At 39.5% G+C, this 26,292-nt stretch overlaps 3 protein-coding genes across 4 annotated transcripts in view; 1 reads left to right on the forward strand and 2 right to left on the reverse strand.

The window, feature by feature from the left end:
* Nucleotides 1-5,744, reverse strand: part of LOC123876171 (prothoracicostatic peptides) — an 85,235-nt gene extending 79,491 nt beyond the window's left edge. The window contains exon 1 of the mRNA XM_045922336.1: nucleotides 5,684-5,744. The gene's annotated coding sequence lies outside the window, so the exon portion shown is untranslated. The remainder of the gene's footprint in view (nucleotides 1-5,683) is intronic.
* A 4,527-nt stretch (nucleotides 5,745-10,271) lies between these two features.
* Nucleotides 10,272-15,676, forward strand: LOC123876133 (cytochrome b5). Of its 2 annotated transcripts, none has more exons than XM_045922288.1 (4): nucleotides 10,272-10,406; nucleotides 11,258-11,382; nucleotides 12,648-12,773; nucleotides 15,473-15,676. In XM_045922288.1, exons 2-4 carry the CDS (start codon nucleotides 11,263-11,265, stop codon nucleotides 15,584-15,586), a joined length of 360 nt encoding a protein of 119 aa, XP_045778244.1. In that variant the 5' UTR covers nucleotides 10,272-10,406; nucleotides 11,258-11,262; the 3' UTR covers nucleotides 15,587-15,676. The 2 variants fall into 2 exon arrangements, with proteins under 2 accessions (XP_045778244.1, XP_045778243.1); XM_045922287.1 differs by having other exon boundaries at nucleotides 10,301-10,406; nucleotides 11,263-11,382.
* Nucleotides 15,677-20,452: 4,776 nt separating this feature from the next.
* Nucleotides 20,453-24,628, reverse strand: LOC123876115 (host cell factor 1). Its single transcript, XM_045922258.1, has one exon. The coding sequence runs from the start codon at nucleotides 24,362-24,364 to the stop codon at nucleotides 21,917-21,919; it is 2,448 nt and encodes an 815-aa protein (XP_045778214.1). The 5' UTR covers nucleotides 24,365-24,628; the 3' UTR covers nucleotides 20,453-21,916.
* Nucleotides 24,629-26,292: the final 1,664 nt, after the last annotated feature.

The raw sequence follows: 26,292 nt of genomic DNA on the forward strand, positions 1-26,292 counted from the left end.
GTTACAGTAACTAGGAAAGAGCTGATATTTTTCAAACGACAGAACCGATTTTCTTGGATTATAGCTAAGAACACTCTCGATCAAGCCACCTTTCAAACAAAAAAAAAACTAAATTAAAATCGGTTCATTCGTTTAGGAGCTACGATGCCACAAACAGATACACAGATACACACGTCAAACTTATAACACCCCTCTTTTTGGGTCGGGGGTTAAAAATAAGAAAATGTTGACAAAATAGTTGAAGTACAGACCTCACAACCTATTGAAATGATCCCTCTACATATTGCGAGTGAGGCATCCATCATGCGGTCCATTTGTGCGTTCATCCTCCATCTCACATACAAATTGTGTATGAAACCATCTTGCCATGAAATTGATCCCGTAGCAATAGCTATTGTATCGATATAGCAATTAGTGAGCTGCCGACTGATTCGCTAACTCAGTGTCTAACACTGAATAATAGCCACCGAGCTCATGTGACATTTATTTTTAACCCTTGAAGGTTTTCTATGAAAAATTATTTTCGTTTCACTCAATGAAGCAGCAATGTAGAGCCAATGTCGAATGAGCTCGGTGCTACCTATCATCCATGGACTAAGAGCCAGCGTGGGTCAGACCTTCGTTTTTTTGTAAAAGCGAAAGTTTATCTGCGTATTGTTCCCAACACAGGGAAGAACGATCAGCGACTATGAAGTTTGGATCATGGTGGCTTTGGATGTTAACAGGTAAAAAAGGTATAAAAAATCTTACATCAAAGCATGAAGTCAAAATTTTTTTTATATTTTTTTCGGAATAGTATCTATTAGAAATCACGTCATGCATCGCCAGACACATAGTTTTGTGGCAACCCCCTGCCAGGAGGGCTCTCTCCGTCACTCGTTTCATACAATCGTAGTTCCGATTTCATTTGAGTATTAAGCAACCAAAGTCCATGAGATTTTGCAGACATATTCTAGAAACTAATATCTATGTCTGTGGTTTTCCAGATTTTTGTTAAAATATTCGGTTTCAAAGTTACGCGGTCTTAAAAAATTTCATACAAATCATTGATCCCCTGTAATTTTAAAACTACATATTTTTAGAAAAATCTAAAACACCACAGACACAGATATTAGTTTCTAGAATATGTCTGCAAAATTTCATGGACTTTGCTTGCTTAATATTCAAATGAAATTGGAACTACGATTGTATGAAACGAGTGGAAACGAGTGACGGAGAGAGCCCTGTTAAACTTTAATTTATTTAACTTTACCGTGTTGAAATGAATCCTATAAAAATAAAATTTTCTCTTTAACTGTTCAAAATTGCACCAGAAAGCCGTATTTGATTAGAGAAATAAGTGAAAAGTCATCTTGTCTGATATCTCTAGAGCCTGGGGAAGGGCAAGAGGTGAAGGGGTAGGGGTAGCGATAATTCCTTGTTTCTCATTACGCCCGCTTCGAATTGTTGCATTTAATGCAATGAAATTAAAAGCTGGGATTGTATTCTTAAGCGTACAAATTGCATCATAATTGCGTATGAAGTACTTACCTAACAATTACCTAAAAATATAAGCCTCAATAGCTCAACGGTTATAGGAGCGGACTGAAATTCGAAAAGGTCGCCGGTTCAAACCCCACCCGTTGCACTATTGTCGTACCCACTCCTAGCACAAGCTTAACGCTTAGTTGGAGGGCAAAGGGGAATGTTAGTCATGATTAAAAATGGCGAATATTCTAAAAAAAAATTCTTTTGATTTATTATTCTCTCATCATACTGATATTATAAATGCGGAAGTGTGTCTATCTGTCTACTAGCTATTCACAGCCCATCAGTTTAACCGATTTTGACAAAAGGTAGAGAGATAAGATGCCTTAAACCAGTACCAAAAGGACGTAGACCCGACTCCGGGATTTAAGCTATCTTTAAGCTATTATAGTTAACGGGAATCTGAAAAACCACAGACATAGATATACCTATTAGTTTCTAGAACGTAACTTCCGTACGCAGCATCGTGTTTAAAAAAAATTGATTAGAATGACATGACGCCATGATTAGATGAGAAATTTCATCAAAGCATCTTGTTTGCATGCTGGGTATCGAATAATATCGACCTCAGCCGATATTACGACAACTCTCAAAGGCCTTTTGTCGGACGCCGCCCTGTTTCATCAAAATATATTGAAAAATCTTCTCTGGAGCCTCAAAGGTCAACAGTTAGGGGCGAACTGGTATCGGAAAAGTCTTAGGTTCCAATCCTACCTGTTGAACTATTGGCGTAGCCATTTTTAATACAACATGATACAGAAACTATACAAATAAAAAGTATTAAAATATCTATAGGTATTTAAAAAAAAACAAAAGCGGCGAAGTGCGATTGAAATTCGCACACGAAGGGCTCCGTACCATCGTTAAAGAAAAAACTTTTTAATTTTTGTAACTTCAATGGTGGCCATTTTTAATTGTTTTTATTAAATACACATTCTGCGAAAATTTCAACTCTGCCTATTACGATTTACGAGATACAGCACAGCACAGCGAATGCTTAGTAATAGTCCCGCTGGCAACTTTCGGGTACGGATCTCTAAAAATTACTTAAGCAACGAAACTTAGAATATTGTCTCAGGAACTATCTAAGTACCTATTCCCAAAAGATTCTATTTACTACGAAAATAAATCCGTAAGTTTATTATTAATCAAACTTCGCTTATTACAACACAATAGTGAAACTAATAAATGGCTCAAACAATTTAACTAATGAACCCTAAGATTGAAACTTCTATACAAATTATGTTTAATCACATCTATTCTCTATTTCAGGGAGCATAGAGTCCACATTTCATTGTCAAAAGCACAACAGTAAATTCGGGTGCTTTACAGACGTCAGTTAATAGCCTACTTGATTTTGAAACTTATGTTACATAGAAATAAGGTCTTTATTGTGTTGATAAATACAAGCTTTTGGAGCGGGGACTTTTTAATAGCCGTCATTTGTTTCAGGCGTAATGTTCCCCACCGTTCTTTCGTTAACTTGTTAAGAAATTACAGTTATACTAGCTAATGCGCCTGACTCCGTTTCAATAATCTTTCTCACATTTTTCCTTGGTTCTTGCCTTATAAAGCGTCCTTTACACTTGAAGGTACCACTTCTTACGCACTTCTCCATACAAACGTATTACGCCTATTAGGTATTCTATTATTTCAAATATCGATTTATATCTCTATTATCTATGACCTAAAACAATAAATATAGTAAAATTCAGTATCTCTACATAGTATAAAAAAGTCCTTTCCCTCCGCCTGTCCGTCTGTACGCTTAGATCTTTAAAACTACGCAACGGATTTTAACGCGGTTTTCATCAATAAATAGCGTGATTCAAGAAGAAGGTTTATTCGTATATTGTTTTGAAATTGTTAAAGTACGATATAGTGGTGATTAATTACGTAATTTAAAACTAGCTTTAGTTTTTCGAGGGTTCCGAACGTCCCAAGTCTGAGAAGAGCCCACAACAAACTCAGTTATTATAACTAACATCTGATTTATAATACCTATTTACTGTAAAACCTAAGAGTCAAAATCCTGTTCTCTTACCGAGTTGTAAGGATCTGGGAACATTATTATCCCAAGAGAACTTCTGTCATTATGTGATTAATGGAAAGGGTCACGACCCTCAGCAATGAGGAATGAGTTACGTAATTATTTATCACCACTATATCGTACAAATTTAACAATTTCGACCATCAAAAGGAGTACAATTGTACCTATTTTGAATATCTGAATAAATAGGACTTTGACTTTGAACACGACTCCAAATGCAGTTTCGTAGCATTTCGTAGAGACTCTGACTCCGTAGAAAGCCACAGGCTACGCAGCTACGAACTAACCTTCCTTTCAAAGATGAGTTTTTTATCTTTTTATTTTATTTTATTAATAGTGCCTTATTTATTTGCATTTTTAATTGATTAGATTTCCAATTTAGCTAAGCGGTAAGCTTTTAAACAATATTTGAATGCGGTCATTCATATAGTGGTATTTATCACCATAAAAGTCAAAGTCATTTATCAAATTGGGTACTATCGTACACTTTCTGATGCAAACAATGATGTAGTGGTGATAATTAATTACGGTAACTTAAAATTAAACCTACGAGGGTTCCACTCGCGCAAAATAAATAAAGATTATTAATTATTATTATTAAGCCTTTATTTTCCTTATCAATTACTAGTATTTACATTGTTTTTATCTAATCTAATCTATTCCAATATCTATTCTATTATATTTGTTAGTATGTTAATCGGTAGAGAAGAGAAAGTAGATCGTTGATCATATAAGTATAACCTGACTGTATTTGGTTAGGCATTCTTCACATCTTCATACTAGTAAAGGATAAATAGGCGCATAAGTAAATACTTAGCTATACTTTAATATCCGCTTGCTACGAACAATACTGAATCAACAGTATTATTGAATTTGTAGATTATTTATTGTCAGATCTTCTCATGCCCGTGTGGGATGGTGCCAAGAATACTGGCTACATTTCCACGCTGGACAGCCAGGCTGATCCGTTGCGCAAAAAATGAGCCAGCTTTTCTGTCACCCGAATGTGATTTCAATTTATAATGTTGTCGAAGGTGTGTTATGTCTGCCAATAAGCATTAGCCAGCGTGGTAGACTATGGCCGACTCATATAATAATATGGCTGTATATATGCCACATATTATTATTATGATCGAAGCCGTAACAATATATATTTTAAGCTGACTGAAAAATCACAATCCATCCTTAATCGAGCAAAAATAAATTATTGACGCAAAGCTTATGCTTGCGAAGGAGAAAAAAGGAAAATTCTTTATATTTCATTATTGGAAAAGAAAAAGATTGCTTGTTAAACAGTAATAAGTTCTCAAAATATTGCGAAAAAACAATAGTGTATAGCGCCTTTTACTGTATTTGTAGATTTTATGTAGCATTTGATTTGACGAATTGTCGACGGGGCTAACTAGACAGTTGTTCGTCAAGATTAGGGTTCAGTCTTCTTTAATCTAAGGGTTAAGTAGTAACAAGGAACCCTAAGGAACCCTTATGGTTTCGTTATCTGTTCATCTATATGCCACATCCATTTTATTCAGAAACTTAATCAAATATAACATATTTAAACGTCGAATTTCGTCGGCTAAAACTTATATTTACCGATTGAAAAATCGGTACATGTTTAATAATACTTACCTATTATTAATTTGTTCAGTAACTTAAAAAAAAAAAAACGGAAAATGTAGATTGAAGATACATATGTATTTCTATAAAACTTAGACATAGGTTTTTGTTCCTAATCGAAATTATATTATGTAAAACTGTTCAATTCAATTTAATTCAATTTCATTCATTTGCAGATACATACAGGTATCTGTAATCTTAATTCTAGATAACTGTTCACTGCGTTTGGAAAAAGTCAGGCATTGGTTTTTTGCTGAATAAAAGTAGTTTTATTGAAGTAGTACCTATTCAAGTAACTAACAGCGGAAGTGATCCTCTAAGGGACTCCGCTTCATTTTTGCAAAACTATATTTGTTTAGTGTTTCATCTACACTTGAGGGAATTCAGATTTTTTAACGCATTTTCATTCAAAAATAGCTGAACCGGCCGAGACCTTGCAGTTTCTAAATAAATAAAATTTGTTTTCAATTTAAAGATAATTTTACTTACCGTGAATGGTTCGGCGTAAACTTTTGCGGAATTTTCGCAAACTCCCACTCTGCTCCGGAAACACCACTGTTGCCCTTTGGCCCGTCGAAGCCTTATATACCACGAGGGCAAGAGGCGGGGCTTACCAGCGCATGTCACCCCAAGCCCCGCCTGTTTTGAGATCAACGCTGCGTGACGTCACACGTGACGTCATCATAATGTTGATCATGACCAGCGAAAGGGTACGAAGAGGTCATACGTGTCAAAGGGTTAGCTGTATACACCCCTTATTGAAAGCTTGCTTAACATTTCTGCAATACGAATCGCTGAAGTGGTGAAATGCCCTTCCAGCGCCTGTATTTCTTGCCACGTACCACGTCAAAGCCTAAAGACGAGTCTATTATGAGTACGTCCTACCTGTGATGATATATGGCACTGAAACATAGACACTGACAGTTGGCCTTCTCCACAAGTCAAAGTCGCTCAGCTATGCGGGCTATGTTGGGGATCTCTCTGAGGGACAAAATCCGTAACGAGGAAATCCGTAGCAGTACCAGAGAGTCCAACAAAGCTCAGCGAATTAGCCAGCTGAAGTGGCAGTGTGCAGGCCACGTCTGCCGCAGAACTGATGGCCGCTGGGGTAGATATGTTCTGGAGTAGTGAACGCGTATCAGCAAGCGCAGTGTGGGACGACCTCCGACCCGCTGGACTGACGACCGGCGTTTAAGAGAATAGCGGGAAGTGGGTGGATGAGGAAGGCGGAGGACCGTGTGTGGTTGCGCGCTCTTGGGAAGGTCTATGTCCAGCAGTGGGCGCAAACAGGCTGATTAATTGGCCACCTATTGCCTATACTTAATCAAGGCAAGATTGAATAGACATCTTCTAGCAAGTACGCTAGGTACAATCATCATGGCTTTTCATTTCGTCAAACGCACGCCAATCTCGTCATGAGCTTAGTTTGGAGTTTCTCTACGTGATCTATTCAGAAAGAGGATATCCGTAGGAGAATCTGCATTGGGCCCGCGTGGCAGGCTATGGCCCAAACCCTTTTCACTTTGAGAAGAGACCCGTGAACAGTAGTGGGCCGGCAATGGGTTGATCACCCAAGTGGAGGTCCTTACAAGAAATCTATGTCCAGCTGTGGACAATGGACCTCTATCGGATGACGGTGATAATATAATCTATCTAAAAATTAGAGACGCAGTTTTATGAAATAACTCCCGCTGTCCTAGTGACGAGGTCCCAATAACAGAGGTTTACGAGCGAGCAATAAACACCAATTATTGTAACAGAAACTATTAACACGAATGAACATCGTTAAACGTTAACCGTACAGTTAACACTGAGACGACATTAAGATGTACTGAGACATATGGCTCCCTAATCCTATCTACTCTCCGGTGTTCAATCCAAGGATATAATATTATCATAGGTAACTGTGAAGGAAAATATTGTGAAAAAACCTGCATGCCTGAGAGTTCTCTATAACGTCTCAAAGGTGTGTGAAGTCCGCCAGTCCGCACTTGGCCAGCGTGGTGGACATGGCCAAACCCTTCTCATTCTGAAAGGAAACCCGTGCTCAGTAGTGACCCGGTGACTGGTTGATCATGATGATGCTTGTATTTTTAAGTAGTTCTTTAAATAAATAATTTTATCGACTGGAGACTGGAATCAATAAAAGTTGGCAGCAATCGAAATCAATTAGTCGGTTCGTAGTAAAATGATCTTTAGTGGCGTTTTCCGCGGTTTACACTCATTGTTGGAGTTACGAGCGACGACGGGCGTCAGTCATGTTTCCTTTGATGGGTTTACGATCAATGTGAGCGGATATGAAACCCAGAAGACGCAGGTTCGATTCCTGCCGGTTTCGCAATTTTTAACCCCTGACCCAAAAAGAGGGGTGTTATAATTTGACATGTGTATCTGTGTATGTGTGTATCTGTCTGTGGCATCATAGCTCCTAAACTAATGAACCGATTTTAATTTAGTTTCTTTTGTTTGAAAGGTGGCTTAATCGAGAGTGTTCTTAGCTATAATCCAAGAAATTTGGTTCAGCCGTTTGAAAGTTATCAGCTCTTTTCTAGTTACTGTAACCTTCACTTTTCGGGGGTGATATAAATTTTTAATTTACACTTGTTGATATGTATTTAAAGATTATTTAACACCTAATAGTGAAATCCCTGATGCACTTAAAATACTCCACATAAAAATTCGCATTGGAAACTCTCTTTTTTCTGAAGTCGACAAAAATGCTTGGTACAAATATAAAATATGGCAGAGCGCGAGGGATATTTTTTACAGCCCCATTTTGTACGGAACCAATCTCGCGAGTCAACACGCGCTGTTTGCTTACATCCAGCAAACGATACCACACGATACGTTTTGTTTGATTACATTCATTTGTGTTGTTATTAGGTACGACTACGAAATTACAAAGTAAGGGTATTTTTAGGGTAAGTTAGCCTTTGACTGCGGTGTCACCTGATGGTAAAGACTTTCCAAACATTCCCTATTTTCAAAAATCGAAGTCCATGTGAACGAAATCATCTAGTCACACTATCACACTAATATTATAAAGGCCAAAGTTTGTGTGTGTGTATATGTGTGTGTATGTTTGTTACTCCTTCACGCAAAAACTATGGACGGATTTGGCTGAAATTCGGAGTGGAGATAGATAATATCCTAGATTAGCACATAGGATACTTTTTGTCCCGGAAAATTAAAGTGTTCCCACGGGATTTTTAAAAAACTTACATCCACGCGAACGAAGTCGCGGGCATCAGCTAGTTCAATAATAAAATAGACTTGTCGGATTACAGGGGGTGCCGGATTAGACAGGGGCCGGATTACCGGGGGTCCACTGTATCTAAGTAGGTAGGTGGGTACTAGGTAGCAATACTTTTGCCAACAAATATAAAGCATCAACTGTTGACTCTATGGTTATTTTTACACTACTGTCCAAAATAAGGAGTACCTACCTAATAATGTTTTCAGGGTGCATGTATGTAGGTATGTATGTGAGTTCCTTTATTCCACGATAACTTCTTAATGTCTGAACAGATTTAGATGTACATAAATGAGGTATGGTAAGAATCCTTGCACACAATAGGTAGGTAGGTAGGTACATCATTTCAAGTGGCATGTCGGCTATAAATTTTTTGAGAAAATCAATGAGGCGGCTAATTTCTTTCTCAAAATAAAATAAAGTCAAAGTCAAAGTCATTTATTCAAATTGGATGCTATAGTACACTTTCTGATTGTCAAACAATGATGTAGTCGTAAGTGGCCTGCTATTCTGACGTTCACTGTTTTATCTGTTAAAGGAAATAGGTAATATAGCTTAGTGATTCCCTTTGTATCTAAAGCTCTCCGATATCATTTCCGGTCCTTAGACCTTAATCACGACAAAGTCCGCACTACAGACAATGAGCTCCCACGGGAGTTCACTTGACACTTTATTAAGTAATCTTGCAAAGCAGTTAAGAACCGCAATAGCCTAGTGGTTAAGACGGTAAACTCCCATTCGAGAGGTTGGGGGTTCGATCCCGGGCACGCACCTCTAACTTTATGCAGGGTTAAAACAATTAAATATCACTTGCTTTAGAGCTGAAGGAAAACATCGTGAGGAAACCTGCATGCCGAGTTCCAATTTTAGCCCCCGACCTAAAAAGAGGGGTGTTATAAGTTTGACGTGTGTATCTGTCTGTGGCATCTTAGCTCCTAAACTAATGAACCTATTTTAATTTAGTTTTTTTTGTTTGAAAGGTGGCTTGATCGAGAGTGTTCTTAGCTATATAATCCAAGAAAATCGGTTCAGCCGTTTGAAAGTTATCAGCTCTTTTCTAGTAACTGTAACCTTCACTTGTCGGGGGTGTTATAATTTTTTAATTTACTTTTGTTAATTCTTAGATGTCATGACCAATCGCCGCGCGCCGGTCCAGCTCAACGGGTAGAGTAGGTACTCTCTCTTAGAAATGGTAAAAAAAAACTCAAAACTACAAAACAAAATCATTTATTCAAAGTAGGTAAGTACTATTGTACTCCTTTTGAGGGTCAGAATTGTTAGATACGTAAGATGATATAGTGGTGGTAATTAATTACGTAAACTTTAAACTAAAGCCACGTGGGTTCCAAACGCGCCCACCTGTATGCTATAGTCCGCCACGCTGGGCAAGTGCAGATTGGCAGACTTCACGCACCTAACATTATTTAGATTGCCTCGATAGCTCAACGGTTGAGGAGCGGACTGAATTCCGAAAGGTCGGCGGTTCAAACCCCACCCGTTGCACTATTGTCGTACCCACTCTTAGCACAAGATTTACGCTTAATTGGAGGGGAAAGGGGAGTATTAGTCATGATTAGCATGGCATGATTAGCATGATTAGTCTTTTTAAAAACAAGAAAGTTCGAACTCCCGACCTCACGAATGGAAAGCGGATGATTTAACCACTGGGCTTTCACGGCTCCTGGGGCTTTAGCTATTTCTAATCCTAAGATATAGACTGAGATAACCCCAAATCTGTCGCGGAAAACGATAAGGAAACATCACTTTTGGTTGTAACTCGAAGTCAATAAGGTATTTATCGCTACAATTAGACTTATTTTAATTTTTCAATGGATTTTTGTATAATGAAAAATTGGCGGTGACACAGTGAGTGGTTATCAGAGTTCGATGTTGATATACTATCACTATCAGTTGTGCGGCGGCGGCTGATTGGGATATACGGAGGGAAAACAGGAAAACGTGAGTAATTTTATAACACCTGCCATATTATTTGTTATTAGTATATAGGTACAAACTACAAATCATTGATCTATAATCTAAATAGTCTAATCGGGTATATATTATGGGGTTATTCTACAGAAAAACCATTGATTTTGAAAGAGCCACCCCAGAAAAACAGGCTGCATTCAAAGAAAAATGACGGACAGTTTTAAACCCTATTTTTAGAAGTATAATATTTTGACCATGCCCATGTATGTATATCTATGAGACTATCATTTTCATTAAACAAAACTTGAATTTGTATGAAACCTCAAAAGTAAAAGGCATGTGCTTAAACTGCATACCCCCTAGCAAAACTGCTCATTTTTTTTAGGGTTCCGTACCTCAAAAGGAAAAACGGAATCCTTATAGGATCACTTTGTTGTCTGTCTGTCCTTCTGTCCGTCTGTCCATCTGTCGTGTCTGTCAATAAAACCTACAGAGTACCTTACTTCCCGTGGATCTAGAATCATGAAATTTGTCAGGTAGGTAGGTCATAAAGCACAAGTAAAGGAATAAATCCGAAAACCGTCAATTTGTCGTTACTTCACTAAAAAAATTAAAATGTGTTTCAATTTTCAAAGTAAGATAACTTTACCAAGAGGGGTATCATCTGAAAGAGCTTTACCTGTACATTCTAAAACAGATTTTTATTTATTTTTATGCATACCAGTTTTTGATTTATCGTGCAAAATGTCGGAAAAAACATCCGAGTACGAAACCCTCAGTGCGTAAGTCTGACTCGCACTTGGCCGGGTTTTTTAATTAAAACTTTTCTAAGAGGTATATAATTCCCTTTATAAATGTTTAATTTGTTAATTTCATGAAAGTAAAGATGGCCGCCGAACAGAAGTACACGATAGCAGACGTGGCCAGTCGGAACGGCAAGGGCGGCACTCCGGTGTGGATGATATACAAGGACTCTGTGTATGACGTCACCAGCTACGTCCCAGAGGTACGTCATAAACCTTACCTTTACAATCGCCGGCACACTACTGAGTGTATCATCCTCTCAAAATGGCAAGAGCTTTGACCATATTCACCACACTGCCAATTTCGGATTAGCAGACTTCACACACCTTTGAGAACATTTTATAGAGAACTGTAAATGATAAAAGTGGATTTGACTTGCAGCTCGCTCCAGCAATGCACGGGACTTCAATTACTTTTATACATTATATGCTTATATAGAATCTTTGAAAAGAACAACCTCCGAGTTTCTTGCTGGTTCTTCGCGGTAGGAAAGGCATTCCGAACCAGTGGTAGATGCTCTTGACGATTCAAAAGTACTTGTAAAAGTCTAATTAAATAAAAATATTTTGGTTTTGAATTTTTTGACTGTAAGGTTTCCTCACTAGGTATGTTTTCCTTCACCGTTAGAGCAAGGGACATTTTAACTGCTTAAAAACGCACATTTTTCTACCACTTTCCCTCTAACATTGAAATTCTATCATTGAGATTGTCTTAAAAAAAAAGAATAGAATAGAATAGAATTTTTATTCAAGTAAACTTTTACAAGTGCTTTTGAGTCGTCAAATAATTCAGCAGTAGACCGCATCAGTGCACGTACAGTGTAGACGCAGTTATCTGCTACGTGCACTGATAACAATAGCTGTACCTATATACTAGTACTTCAAGAGATTTAACATCTCCTTTATCTGTCAAGGAGCACGGAATTTTCACACACTTCAGAGACGCTTTTTAGGATTCCGTATCTCAAAAGGAAAAATGGAAGCCTTATAGGATCACTTTGCTGTCTGTCCGTCTGTCGTGTCTGTCAAAAAAACCTATAGAGTACTTCCCGTTGACCTAGAATCATGAAATTTGGTAGGTAGGTAGGTCTTATAGCACAAGTAAAGAACAAAATCCTAAAACCGTGAATTTACCACAAAAAAAAAATTAAAATGTGTTCATGAACAAATAATTCATATTTTCAATTTTAAAAGTAAGATAACTATACCAAATGGGGTATCATATGAAAGAGCTTTACCTGTACAACACTCTAAAACAGATTTATCGTGCAAAACGTCGAAAAAAATACCCGAATACGGAACCCTCGGTGCGCGAGTCTGTATCGCACTTGACCGGGTTTTTTTTAATTTATAGACTAGCGCTTGGCTGTAATCAGACTTGTTAGCAAGATATTAGCTGATTATGGTATAAGTACTTAAGAGTTATAAGTGGTCCTACATAATATTATGTTGATGTGATGGTTCACAGCATCCAGCGGGAGATGTGATGCTGGAGGAGGCGGGCGCGGACTGCACGAAGGCCTTCGACGAGTCGGGCCACACCTCAGATGCCTTCACTATCATGAAGAAGTATAAGATTGGAGAAATTGTTGAAGTGAGTTACCAAACTTGGTCTGTCTAATGTTATAAGTATATCGATCCATCTATCTAAGCTTGAGATCACTTTGTCTTTGGTCAGACTTAAAACACTGTTAAGACAGAGCTATAGGGCTGGCATAAATCTGTGTCGTTTTTAACCGACTTCGAAAAAAGGAGGAGGTTCTCAATTCGTAGGAATCTTTTTTTTTTTAAACTGAAACTTAGTCTAAACAAAGTCAAAGTCTATTATGAATTTCTACCTAAAATAGCTATCCCAAAGCCCGTACGCCGTTTTTCTTTTTTAGGGTTCCGTACCCGAAGAGTACCAACAGGACCCTATTACTAAGCTCCCGCTATCCGTCCGACAACCGTGATAAGCAGAGACTAGAGAGTTGAAATTTTCATAGAATCTGTATATTTCTGTGTATTTCTAGTGCCGCTAAATCATAAAAATTTCAAAATGGCCGCCATGAAAACTAAAAGAAAAATTAAAAAAATTTATTTCTTGCACGATGGTACCCTTCATGAGCGAGTCCGACTTTGCCGATACAGTGGTAACTAACCACGACCGAAGCCTCCCACCAGACCAGACATAATTTAGAAATATTTAGAAATTATGAACGCTTCATTTACCCTTCCCAGGAATTGAACTAGGGGTCTCCCGCTTATATACCTAAGATCACAGCGCCAGAAGTCCTTTAAGTAAACCTTTTGAAAAATTCGAACAGGATATTCAACGCGCGGTCAAAGTCGCGGGCATCCGTTAGTACACCAGTAACGGCGTACCCTTAATTGAGTGTTCACTAAAACGTGTCAATAGTTCACTAAATACCTATTTCCCGGGAAAATATCGTGAAATACCAATCGCAGTGACGTCGTTCACTTAGCGCTGAGAGTGCCGAGTGCTGCGCGGTAACGCCGCGTCACACTGATAGCGTTTGATAAGATTGCGCGCCGAACGCGTTCGTTTTTGTTGGAAACGATAACAGATGTGCGTAGGTATTTAATAACTGCACTCCGAACCTGTGGTAGACTCACACACGTGGCATAAGAGACCTAGTGCCTCTCGTGCCATGGCCTCCAGCCTCCACGCCCGGCCGGCAGCCCGCGATCCAAGACTAGACAAGACAAGTAGTCGCGCTGATGGACAGTGCCGCAGGTGACTCCCCACCAGCGCGACTACTACAGACCTGGAACATCTTGCAGTACTCCCACTACCATCTAGGACAAATAAAAAAGAATACCCGGCTGAGTTTGTTGTGGGCTCTTCTCAGACTTGGGCGAGATTGGAACCCTCGCAGCTTTAGTTTTAAGTTACGTTATTAATTATCACCACTATATCGTACAAATTTAACAATTTCGAACATCAAAAGGAGTACAATTGTACCTACTTTGAATAAATTATTTTAACTTTGACTTTGGACGACACCACGCGCGCGGCGTATCAGGGAAGTATCGCCTGCCGCAAGCTTATAGTGACCCCACACTCGAACTCACGACCCTAACAATATCACCGTCAGTTGTTGACCTGTGGGTTTTATTCCGCTCCTGGAACCCCTAGGAAACCACTACGTGATACGTCACACTAGGAATATAAAATTTCGATATGTTATGTATCATAATATATTGTATTTAAACAACATATACTGAAAACAACGATTTATACATAGTTCGTAAGCTCTGACCAAACCAAACGAGCATTTTTTGGGGGTTTCTTTCACGGTTTACTGAAATATTTCTTCTGCTAGAACATCGCAATGTTCTAGCTCGGAAAAGAAATATTTTTATACACCCAAAATATGAAGTTCATAATTATGTACGGAACCCTAAACGAGCGAGGCCCGACTCGCACTTGACCGGTTTTTCTGGAGTAGTAGCACACGTCGCCGGTAGTATAATAGGAGAAAATCGCTGGTAGTGTGACGACGCTCTAAAGCGCAGTTTCCAATGCCGTTTCCCATCAGAGCTTTTAGCGCCATCTGGCGGCGCATTCGTTATTACACCACAGCCATAACGTACGGGGCAATTTGATATACACTCACATTACACTGGCCACACAGCTCCTGGAAGGTCCTAGGTTTGATTCCTGCATCAGACCAATTTTGGTTTTGGAGAAACAAATAGGAAATTTTGGTATTTGGTGTAGGACGTTCACCCAAAACCAAATATACGGAACCCTGGGTGCGCGAGTCTGACTCGCACTTGGCCAGTTTTTTAAATAGGCACTAACTAGGTACTACCAATAATATTAACTATTTAAAAAATGCCTAGTAATCAATGCTAGTAATAAAATCAAAAGTCAGAAATAAAAACCTGATAAGATTGCAATTTGATTAGTAGGTAACTACGTACCTACTGATACCTATAATAATAATGACGATATCCTAGAAGATAAATTATAAAATATTATGATGATATAGATGGAAGGATAAAAATAAATTACTTTTTTCGACCACTTCGTCCACGTGAATTTAGGTTTTTGAAATCCCGTGGGAACTCTTTGATTTTCAGGTCCTTTACTATGTAAGAAAAATTGTTACGAGCCTTTTCTCAGTGCCATTCAATACAGGTTTCTAATGGATATACTTTACACATAATAATATATATACCTATATTATATCCATATTTTTGTCTATGAGTTAGGTAGATTCCCGTGCGAAGCCGGGGCAGGTCAACTAGTCTTTTTATAAAACGGTTATCTTGATTGGTTTGCAGGAAGAGAAACGCTACGACGCAAACGGCAAGAAGAAGAGGAAAGTGGTCTCCGCCGCTCCTGACACTAGCAATCGGAGTTGCTTGAGGATCGTCACTTGCGGGCTAGTCGGCTGACGTTGGAATGTACGCCTAAAGGCTGTTTTACGCCGACCAACAACATGCGACAATGCAGCATCCTACAAACGAAACATTAATAATTTTGCGGCCTTAACAGAGGGCTCTCTCCGTCACTTACTCCATACAATCGGAGCCCCAATTTCATTTGAATATTAAGCAACCAAAGTCCATGAAATTTTGCAGACATATTCTAGGAACTAATATCTGTGCCTGTGGTGTTTTAGATTTCTCTAAAAATATGTAGTTTTAAAATTACAGGGGTTCAAAGTGTATGTGAATTTTTAAGACCGCGTAACTTTCAAACCGAATATTTTAACGGAAATCTGGAAAACCACAGGCATAGATATTAGTTCCCGGAACGTTTCTACAAAATTCCATGGAGTATGATTGGTTAGTATTCCAATGAAAGACGAACTACGTTCGTATGGAACGAGTGACGGAGAGACCCCTCTTAACACACATAACATCAATTACTTACTTTGAAAAGGATCATCACTGTATCAAATCGTGCCGTCCATTATTCTTTGTATGAAATTCTTGATTGCAACGAACAATAACTTAAATTAAATTAAGTTGTGAAGGCCTTCACAGCATACATCTAAGGTATTATTGTGCGAGCAATAGTTTTTAAGAACTCATACTTAAATTATAATTCATAGATTAAAATAAGGTTTATTTAATATTCATATTTTTGTAATAAAATAAAACAGAAAGAAAAAAAATTAACAAATGTTTTGTTTTAATTTTAAAGGTTATGAAAATGTAGAGAAACTAGTGTAGGTCGATAAAGTTACCCACTCGATGAAAAAAACCGGCCAAGTGCGACTCAGACTCGCGCACCGAGGGTTCCGTACTCAGGTATTTATTCCGACATTTGCACGATAAATCAAAAACTATTATGCTTAAAAATTAACAAAAATCTGTTTTAGAATGTACAGGTAAAGCCCTTTCATATGATACCCCACTTGGCAAGTATAGTTACATTTAAATTTTTTTTCTGTGTTGTAACCACAAATTCACGGTTTTCAGATTTATTCCTTTACTTGCACTATAAGACCTACCTACCTGCCAAATATCATGATTCTAGGTCAACGGGAAGTACCCTATAGGTTTTCTTGACAGACACGACGGACGGACGGATGGACGGACGACGGACGGACGGACACACAGACAGACAAAGTGATACTATAACTTATAGTATTATAGTCTATAAGGGTTCCGTTTTTCCCATTGATTTTAGAATATCTGTTTTTTTGCGAGTTAGAATTCTGGTTTTGTCGTCTCTTTCTCTACCTACCCAGTTTCTACGTAACACACTTGAATGAGAAATGGAAACAATAAAATATTGATATTAGATAATATCTATGCATTGCGATACCAAATTGCAATCATAAAATGCGCGGGAAAACACTTTTAATGCATTTTCTTTTGCAACAGAACGGAATCGTGATCTAGCATATTGATGAACTGAAAATTATGAGACCTTCAGATGAAAAATTTTCACATTTTTATTTACCTATTGGTCATCTATTTCTATACCTACTAAGTAATATTTAATTATACAGGTGAAGTTCGTAAGTGTGTTTGTAGGGGGTAGTAATCTCTGGAACTACTGAACCGATTTTAAAAATTGTTCCTTCAGAAGAAAGCTAAAAGCTACATTATTCCTGAGTGACATAGGCTATGTTTTTATTTTCAAAAAAATAACGAGATAAAATTGAAAACTGGTGTATTACTTTACTCTATGAGCCCTGCAAGAGAAATAATAATATGTCCAGCCGTGGACGTCTATCGCTAGGTAGACAAGACCAGATAAGACAGACTGACACTAATATTGTTATTCGCAGCTACGATTGAGGACAGGTAAATACCCTACACTACTATGGAAATTCATCAAATCAAAAAAGTAAGAAGTGTGAGAAGGTAGACTTTTACAGAAGTTTAAAAAACACTATTATTTTATTATATATAAAAAAATATATTTTATTTATATATAAAAGAGTAGCGACAACTAGTAGAATTTATCTGAACTAATACTAGACACCACAACAAGTATTTGTATGTGTCGCACCTTTTAACTACGTAGTTACTACATACGACGCTAGATGGCGCTGTGTTGAAATACTACTTCACATTAGTTTTAGAATGTGAAAATAACGCCTAACTTTCATTTTTTAAACACTAATAACTTCAGGACTTATTAGTAGTAATTATTATTTAACTAAGTAAACAAAGTTTTCTTAATAAAAGTTAGGGAAGTTATTAATAGAGGTATTAAATGAATTGACAAAACATTTCCATATCATTGCAATTAATATCTTGTAAAACAACCGGCCAAGTGCGAGTCAGACTCGCGCACTGAGGGTTCCGTACTCAGGTATTTTTTCCAACATTTTGCACGATAAATCAAAAACTGTTATACATAAAAATCTGTTTTACAATGTACAGGTAAAGCCCTTTCATATGATACCACACTTGGTATAGTTATCTTACTTTGAAACACATTTTAATTTTTTTTAATGATGTAACTACAAATGCGCGGTTTTCAGATTTATTCCTGTACTTGTGCTATAAGACCTACCTACCTACCAAATTGCATGATTCTAGGTCAATAGGAAGTAGGTACCCTATAGGTTTCTTGACAGACACGTCGGACAGACAGACAGACAACAAAGTGATCCTATAAGGCTTCCGTTTTTTCTTTTGAGGTACGGAACCCTAAATAAAAAGCTTACTTTAGCAATGTTACAAATAGTTGTGTCATCAAAATGAAAGTCGCGCTTTATCCAAATCGTTTATTCAAGCAATTGAACGTAATATGAACAAACTATAACATTAAATTTATCTACTTATATTTACAGTTCATATTCTTACTTAGTTACAGTAATATTACACCTAAAAACTTACTATGCTAACTACAAAATGAAATGCAGAACTTTTCATTAGTGAAAAATACCATCTTGTTTTACTTACACCATCTGTAACTTAAATCGTGGAATGAAAACATTCTGCATTCGTTTATATTATGTCAATTACATAATTAGAACAATAATTAATTAATAATATTGATATTAACGGTGTTCCCACACTTGTCAGCAACAATTCGACTTTACTTTTTTAAGTCAGTACCTATTAACAACTTACCTATTTATTTATATTAAAAAATAGACAAACGTTATAATTTATCAAGTAATTTCATAGTCAATGATAACGCATTTACAAAAATAAGTAGTAAAAACATTTTAAGTTTTAGATCTATTACGAATAGAATGCTTGGTCAAGTAAGACGTGTAGCTTATAGCTAGCCCCAAATCACTGAGGAAGCGACTTGGCGCTGGCCAAGGCCTGGTTCTTACCCCAGTGACGTGGCGAGGGCACCAACTCAACATAATATGCCATACAAATCTATGAAAGTGATTTGGCACCCCTGTTTACATTAGCCCTTTGAGTTACTCGGCCCATCATCTCTTTTACAAGACCTTAACTGAAATTCACTATCAATACCTCAGTGTCAAAGTATACCAAGTCCAAAATTCAGCGATTTTGAGATAACTACGAAAAATGATTCCTTATAATATTTGGATGATATTCTTGATTTGTAATTTTTATATTAATTATTTATAGTACATATTTGTAAATAAAAAATATGTATTATTCACAAAAAAAAAAATTATCCAATATCTTCAAAGAGAAAAGTCTATTTAAGTGGTACTTACATAGGGAACAAAAACTTTTAGTAATTTAACTTTTTAAAATTATCACATAACATGTTTCTGAATTGTTGTTAGTTTGAAACTGAGGTTATTGTAATAAAATAAATATTAACATAAAATTAGATTTGTAGGATAAAATTAACGTCGAATTGGATGACAAATGTGTGGAGACTGAACTGCCTATTTTTTAACCGACTTTCGCTTGTTTTACTCTCGCCTTTTTCTATAGGCACTGAACTGACTATGACAAAATCAAAAGATGCAAAAAAATGTATGACTTGAACATCACTAATAAAATTTCATCTTTTTGTCATACCTAATATACTAAGCGAATAATAACGATTAATTATCAAAAATATTGGATAAATCTTTAAACAATGAATGATAGTTACACCACAACCATAAAACAAGCTTTTGTAAACATTTTGAGACATGTTTCAGAGCTTGAAATATCTTTTTCCATATAAAATTATGTAGTTGAAGGAATTTCTAAATAGAAAACTCAAATAAATTAGTAGTAAAATTCTTTCACCTGTTGCATTATTAAATTATAGATGAAGATACAGAAAGTAATGATATTTGAAATCCAAATACATATTATAAATATTTGGGTTTCAAATCCTAATGGATTGCATCATTTTCATACCCATTTTAATACTTGACATGAGCTTTGAAAATTAAGCGATCCAGTAGTGGGTGTCCACACACATATACGCATTTTCTCACAACTTTTGTGAAGCCTTGGTTTCTATATAAAAACTAGTTTATGCCCACGACTTCGTCCGCGTGGCCTACATAAATTTTAAACCCCTTAGGGGTTGAATTTCCAAAAATCCTTTCTTAGCTGATGTCTACGTCATAATAGCTATGGCGAATTTTAGTCAGTCACCTTTTCCTTTTATATATGTATTACTAGCTGATGCCTGCGACTTCGTTTGCGTGGATAAGTATAGGTTTTTAAAAATCCTGTGGGAACTCTTATTTTCCAAGATAAAAAATAGCCTATGTGTTAATCCAGGGTAATCTATTTCCATTCTCAACCAAATCCAGTAGTTTTTGTGTGAAAGAGTAACAAACATACACACATACATACACACAAACTTTCGACTTTTTAGTGTGATAGTGTGATTTAGATAACTGTCCGTAGTAAAATTATTATTGGGTCAAAATATTTATTGAGAATTTATCATGAGACATGCAAATTTTTCACAATAGGATATGATACGCATTAATACCTATTCCAGGACTAAACCGAAAATCGTATACAAAATTCCAAACTTAGTCTAAGGCTGAATCTATAGTGTACTTTGCTCAGAATTAAGACACTGTGAAGTGAGATGTTATATCGCTAATCTGTCTGTCTGTAAATCTGTCTTGTTTTAACTTTGAGCTGGACTTAAGTTTGAGCAAAGTTAGAGTATGGTCTATAGACCTAAGCCTGTAAGCTAATGCTAATTCAAAGGAATATTTAGATTACTTTAGACTAGATTTGATATTATTTTGTGTTCATAAAAAGATGCAATAGTCAAAGTAAGTAATGTTAAAGTTCAATTATATCTATTAATGGCAATGGTCCTTTAGAGTGCACCATAGTCAGTTTCGAATGTCAACCTATCGGCAGGTATTTGGATCAGTGGAGCGAAAAAAGTACAAAAATAGCCTCAAGACAAATTAAGTCTCATATAAAAAATGATGGAAGTCACCACGGGTCCAACAGAAAACACCACGTAAACATCAACAAGAGTTTGTCATAAACAAAACTTAAAATGTGCTTAATATAATATTATATTGTGATTTAACTAACTCTAAGTCATGTCTGCAACGGCTGAAGTAGGGCACAGAGCACTTGGTGTCCTCCCCCGCGGGTGTTTCAGCCGTCACAAGCAGGTATAAATATATTACTATCCATACAGAGTACGCTCAGCCGTCTGTTCAAAGATCCAGTGTCAACCTTCACAAAGAAAACACGGAACTTAAACTGGTGCAAGGAAGACAGGGTGCCGAGTGGAGTGACAAATGTGAAGCTCCAACGCTTTGCACAGTTCAAGCTCCCGGGTGGCAGTATTTGGTCATGATCGTGGTTTATGCGATATATATTATTTACTCCTTACCGTATCGTTACATATAAAAATATTCTAATTTAGAAATAAATCTATAAACACAAAATAATAAACTTCAAATTGAACCAACTTTTAAAATCTAATTATTAAGTGTACATACAAGTGATACTCTATTTCTCCCTTCGCCTCGTCCGCTCCCCTCGCGGCAGGGAGCTGCTGGGCAGGCACTTTTGCTAGTCTAGTCAAAACTAGGTCACAGATGTGGCAAATATTCATTTGAGCACTAAACGAATATTTTGAGCTGTATCAATTAACAACATGGACAGATCATCGCGAGTTAGGATTCAGTGCGAACAGACAACTTTAAAAATAAAATTACAAGAGTAAATAATTTTAGTAAAACTCTCAGGAGAACATTCGCGGAACCATCGACATATCAAAACTCAAATTATTTGAAATATTGTATAGTATAGAAGTATAGTTCGATCACCTCACTGCTAGCGTTCTCGGAGAAATTTACAATGTAGAGATACCTGAGTGGTGACGGCTGCGGCTCACTGCGGCTGCCCCTGCTGCTGGCTCGCCGACTTGGTGATGACGATGGTCTGCTTGCCGCCCACGCCCGCCTTGCCCAGCTGCAGCATGTTGGACGGCAGCGTGATGATCTTGTTGCCGCCGACCGAGTTGGCCGACACCAGCTTGACGATGGTCGCGCCGGGCGCGATGCCCTGCCCGGCGCTGGTCGGCACCGCGGCGCGGTTCTGCACCATGGCCATCTTGGGCACCGTGGCCACCGTCATGCCCGTCGACGTCTTCACCAGCGTCACGTACTGCGGCGCCGAGCCGCCCTGCGCGCCCGGCGACTTCTTGATGATGACGGGCAGGCCCGCGTTGCCGCCGGCCTGCCGCAGCACGGTGGTGCCGGCGCCGCCCGCCGCCGACGTCGTCACCTGCTCGCCGGACTTGGCCGTCACGATCTTGTACACGGGCTGCTGCCCCGACATCGCGCCGCTGATCTTGATCGTTCCGCCGGCGCCGCCGATGACCGGCAGGTTGCCCGCGCCGAGTTTCACGGGCATGCCCGTCTTGGTCTGCATGTTAGCGACGCCCGTCTGAATCGCCATGCCGCCCGCCGTCTTCACTAACACGTTGCTGGTGCCGATCTTTACGTTTCCGGGGCCGAGCTTGAGCGGGGTGCCGACCTTCTGCATGCCGGGCGTGATCTTGCCGTGGATGTTGGCGGCGCCTATCTTGAGCGGGACTGCGTTGCCGGCCAGCTTGACGGGCGTGCCGCCGCCGAGCTTGACGGGCATGCCGCTGGAGCCGGTCTTCACTTGCACGAAGCGCGGCGAGCCCGCCGTGCCGCCCGCGGTGCCGATGACGATCTGTTGCGACGACTGCGCCGTGGACACGCGCACGGTGCTGGGCGTGCCCACGCCGCTCACGATGCGCGTCACGCCCTGCGGCGTCACGGCCGCCACCTTGATCTGCTGCGACGAACCCGGAGCCGGGGACTTGACCACCTTGCCCTGGTAGGTTTGCTTGATCGTCGGAGTGTTTGTGTTTATTTTGACGGTCGCCGGTTGGGAGGGCACCTTGATCGCCGCCGATACTACCTTCTGTGGTGTCGAAGCGAGCGGAGCGGCGATTGGAGCCGCGATGGCGGCTACGGGTCGCACGGGCAGGTCGGTCGGAGTGGAAGACAGTCCTGTGGTGACGGGCGAAGTGAAGCCGAAAGCTTTGGCCGCGTCGGGCTGCGCGACGGGCGACGCGGGCGGGGGCGCCGCCACCGGCTCGGCGGCGGCCGGGAACCGCGCGGGGGTAACTTTCCCACATTTCTGTACTTGGAGAAGATATGTAGTCACGGTGTTCATGGCCGGCCAACACAGCTCCAGTGAAGTGGTGCCGGCTCTGACTAAAGCGACGCGGCCGGCCTGCGGCGGCACCCCCACTTCCAGGTACCACAGATCTTTGCAGCAGATCTGATTGTTCCATGTTTTCCTGTAGCCGTCCCGCCCCGACCAAATGTAGAGCCGGGTCTGTATGGCCACTGCGCTGTGACCCGCACGTGCCCGGGGCACGCACTCTTCGAACTTGTCCAGGGCGATGCTGTCCCACGTCATGGTTTCCAAGTTGAGAGATGCGAGTGTGTTGGTGCATTTCCACTCCTTCTCGTGTGTGGCAAGCTTAGACTCGTCCGGTACCAGCGGTACCCATCCTCCGTACACGTACATGTGGTGCCCGATGACTGTCGCCGTGTGCAGGGAGCGAGGCAGCGGGGCCGGGCCGCCCAGCTCCGGCTTGGACCACGACATGCTGTCGACGTCCAGCACCCACAGGTCTCCGAGACGCGATCCGCTCATGCCTCCGTATATGATGAGCGAGGACTTCCCGGTGTTCTTGTCCGTGTAGGCGACGCCGCTGTGCGACTCGCGCGGGGGAGGGGACTGGCCGTAGGTGAGCGGTATGTCCCATACGGTCATTGATGAATTCGGGTACAGCTCCAAAGTATATAAATCGTTTAGGTATCTGGGTATGTTGTTTTTGGGGTCATCGCTCTCGTTCGCCAGCCCGCCGAAGAGATAAACCTTACCGTTCAGGAGTGTGAAGCTGTGTCCGAGCCGAGGACACGGCGGCAGGCCCTGCTTGGGTGGCAAAGGCTTTAGCCGTTTCCACTCCCATCTGGAAGCTTGCAGTTCGTACAGGTCGTTGGAATACTTGCCGTACTCTACCATGCCGCCAAAAACTAGCAGGCGGGTGCCGTCGACCACGAAGCCGTAGGCGGCGCATCCCGGAGGAACCTCTCCCTTCGTGACGGGTACGAACCATTGGTTAGTGGTGGTGTTGAAGACGTGAAGCTCATGAACGATTCCTTCATTTCCGCCGCCGAAAACTATCATCAAATCTTTAATAGCAACCGCGCGATGGCCATGGCGGGGACGTGGTTGAGGGCCACTGGGATTGTACACTTTTTGCCACTTAAGTACAGCGTTTTCCTTCATTTTTACTATACATTTGTTACTAAGCTTAACACCGTATTGTATCGCTCGGGATGCGTATCTACAGCATAGACAATGAGAAACGTCGTAAATAAGTTTTGAAGAAAATATTCGGGTCAGTTGCAGCTTAGTAATACTATCTTATTCGACTTTCTCTTTCGCACTTATGTAAATCGCCTATGAGTAAAAAAATATCACCTTATGCAGCTTCGAGTGTATAACAAAAATGGCGTTAGCAACAGCAAGCAAAAGGAGAAAGAGCGGCGTCGGACGTCAAGAATTGTCTATGGTGCTTTACAGGCTAAAAATGTTTAGACCATAAAGTAAGTGAACTCATTTACAAGAGGAAAATAAAACCAAAATATTATTCAGACGCTGAAAGAAAAAGAAAATTACTTTGTATTCTCTGCCTATTGATGTATTTATAGTCTCGAATTTAATTTTGAATCGTATAGCAAAGCTCGAAGGCTACGCTTCGGCTCACCACATGTTAGTCACGTTTACAATGTTACCCATGACAAATGTAAATCGCTAAATTTTCTTACTGGCAATTCTTAATTGTTATTTTTTTCCACAGTTGGCTGTACTGATGTAATTAATGTGTTTCAAAAGCGCGGGTAAATAATGTTTCTGTTTTTAGCAATCTGTCTGAAATATTTGTAAGTTTTAGAAAATGCTTGGATTGTTAGGGAAAATTAAGTTACATCTAGTTATTTTTGACGAATTCTGGGCTTTCCGCTTGTTATTTTCATTTATTTTTATAGATATATTATATGGATATAAATATCACAGACTACGAATCCGATAAATATGGCTCTGTTGGCACAGACCACGAATCTGTTGGTCTGTGCTCTCTGGTGAAATGTTGGATGCGCTTTTTGCTTGTGGCAAACAACAAACAACACGCACTGGCATGAGTGTGGACGAGCGTTTGCATAATATGCTTGCCAATGCTAGTCGTTAAATCCCATTGCTACAAGTAAAACTCCAGTATAAAATAGGTACTCTGTGATGTTTGCCGATGATTGCTGTATGTTGTTTGCTACAAGATAAATCGGCTCCATAAGGTTGCCACCAGACGCTTGCGACAGATAACCGCAGAGTACTTTTAACACACCGTGTAGGTATGCAAACACCCATCCATACGCTTGACCGTGCTTGTTGTATGTGTTCAATGAGCATTTGGCGGCAAAATTAGACTTCCTATTTCTTGTGGTGCCGCCAAACACTTGCGACAAACATTAGACAGCTTTTTATGGTGCCGCTTCATACTTGTGGCAAACAAGAAACAACAAGTATTGGCAAGTGTAGACGGATGTTCGCGTATGTTTGCCAATGCTTGAGAGCGCTTGTTAAATGTTAATTCTATATGTTATTTATCGCAAGCATGAAGTAGCACCATTAAACACAGTGTTTGGCTTGCCTGCCAATCAATTCGAAACACAAAAGCTTCCAAGCGTTGCACGCATACGCGAACACCCATTTGCCACAAGCACTTGTCAGTGCTTGTTAAACTTGCTGTTTGTCGCAAGCATGTGGTGCCGCCAAAATCTTGGTCATAGACCAATGTAGAGCAACCTTGAAGCTATCAAGTGCATATAATAATAATTATCGTAATTATTTCATGCAACCAAGCAGAGGCGATTATAATCACCTCTGATTGGTTGACACTCTTTCACTATTGACTACAATGCATTGATGCAACAAAAATACCATAAATTCAGCCAATCACAACAGTTACTTAATAATCTTTCAAACCTCTTCAAATTTTATTGTATAGTGTACCAGTTTTTTAAGCACTTTTTAAGCATTTCAGTGATTACATACTCTGTGCATTTCATTAATTTTTAAATTATTGAAGTGGATTGGATATTTAATATTGTTATAAATTGTTCTTTTTCCTTTCGAGTACCTAATTTTTGTAAATCTGG

This window comes from Maniola jurtina, chromosome 21, assembly GCF_905333055.1.
Source record: "Maniola jurtina chromosome 21, ilManJurt1.1, whole genome shotgun sequence".
Lineage (NCBI taxonomy): Eukaryota > Metazoa > Arthropoda > Insecta > Lepidoptera > Nymphalidae > Maniola > Maniola jurtina.

Excerpts from the sequence above, each read along its gene's own strand:
- LOC123876133 (XM_045922288.1), top strand. The coding sequence starts at position 11,263 with ATGGCCGCCGAACAGAAGTACACGATAGCAGACGTGGCCAGTCGGAAC. Across the intron at positions 11,383-12,647 it reads TCACCAGCTACGTCCCAGAG|CATCCAGCGGGAGATGTGAT; the intron begins GTACGTCATAAA and ends GATGGTTCACAG. Across the intron at positions 12,774-15,472 it reads AGATTGGAGAAATTGTTGAA|GAAGAGAAACGCTACGACGC; the intron begins GTGAGTTACCAA and ends ATTGGTTTGCAG.
- LOC123876115 (XM_045922258.1), bottom strand. The coding sequence starts at position 24,364 with ATGAAGGAAAACGCTGTACTTAAGTGGCAAAAAGTGTACAATCCCAGT.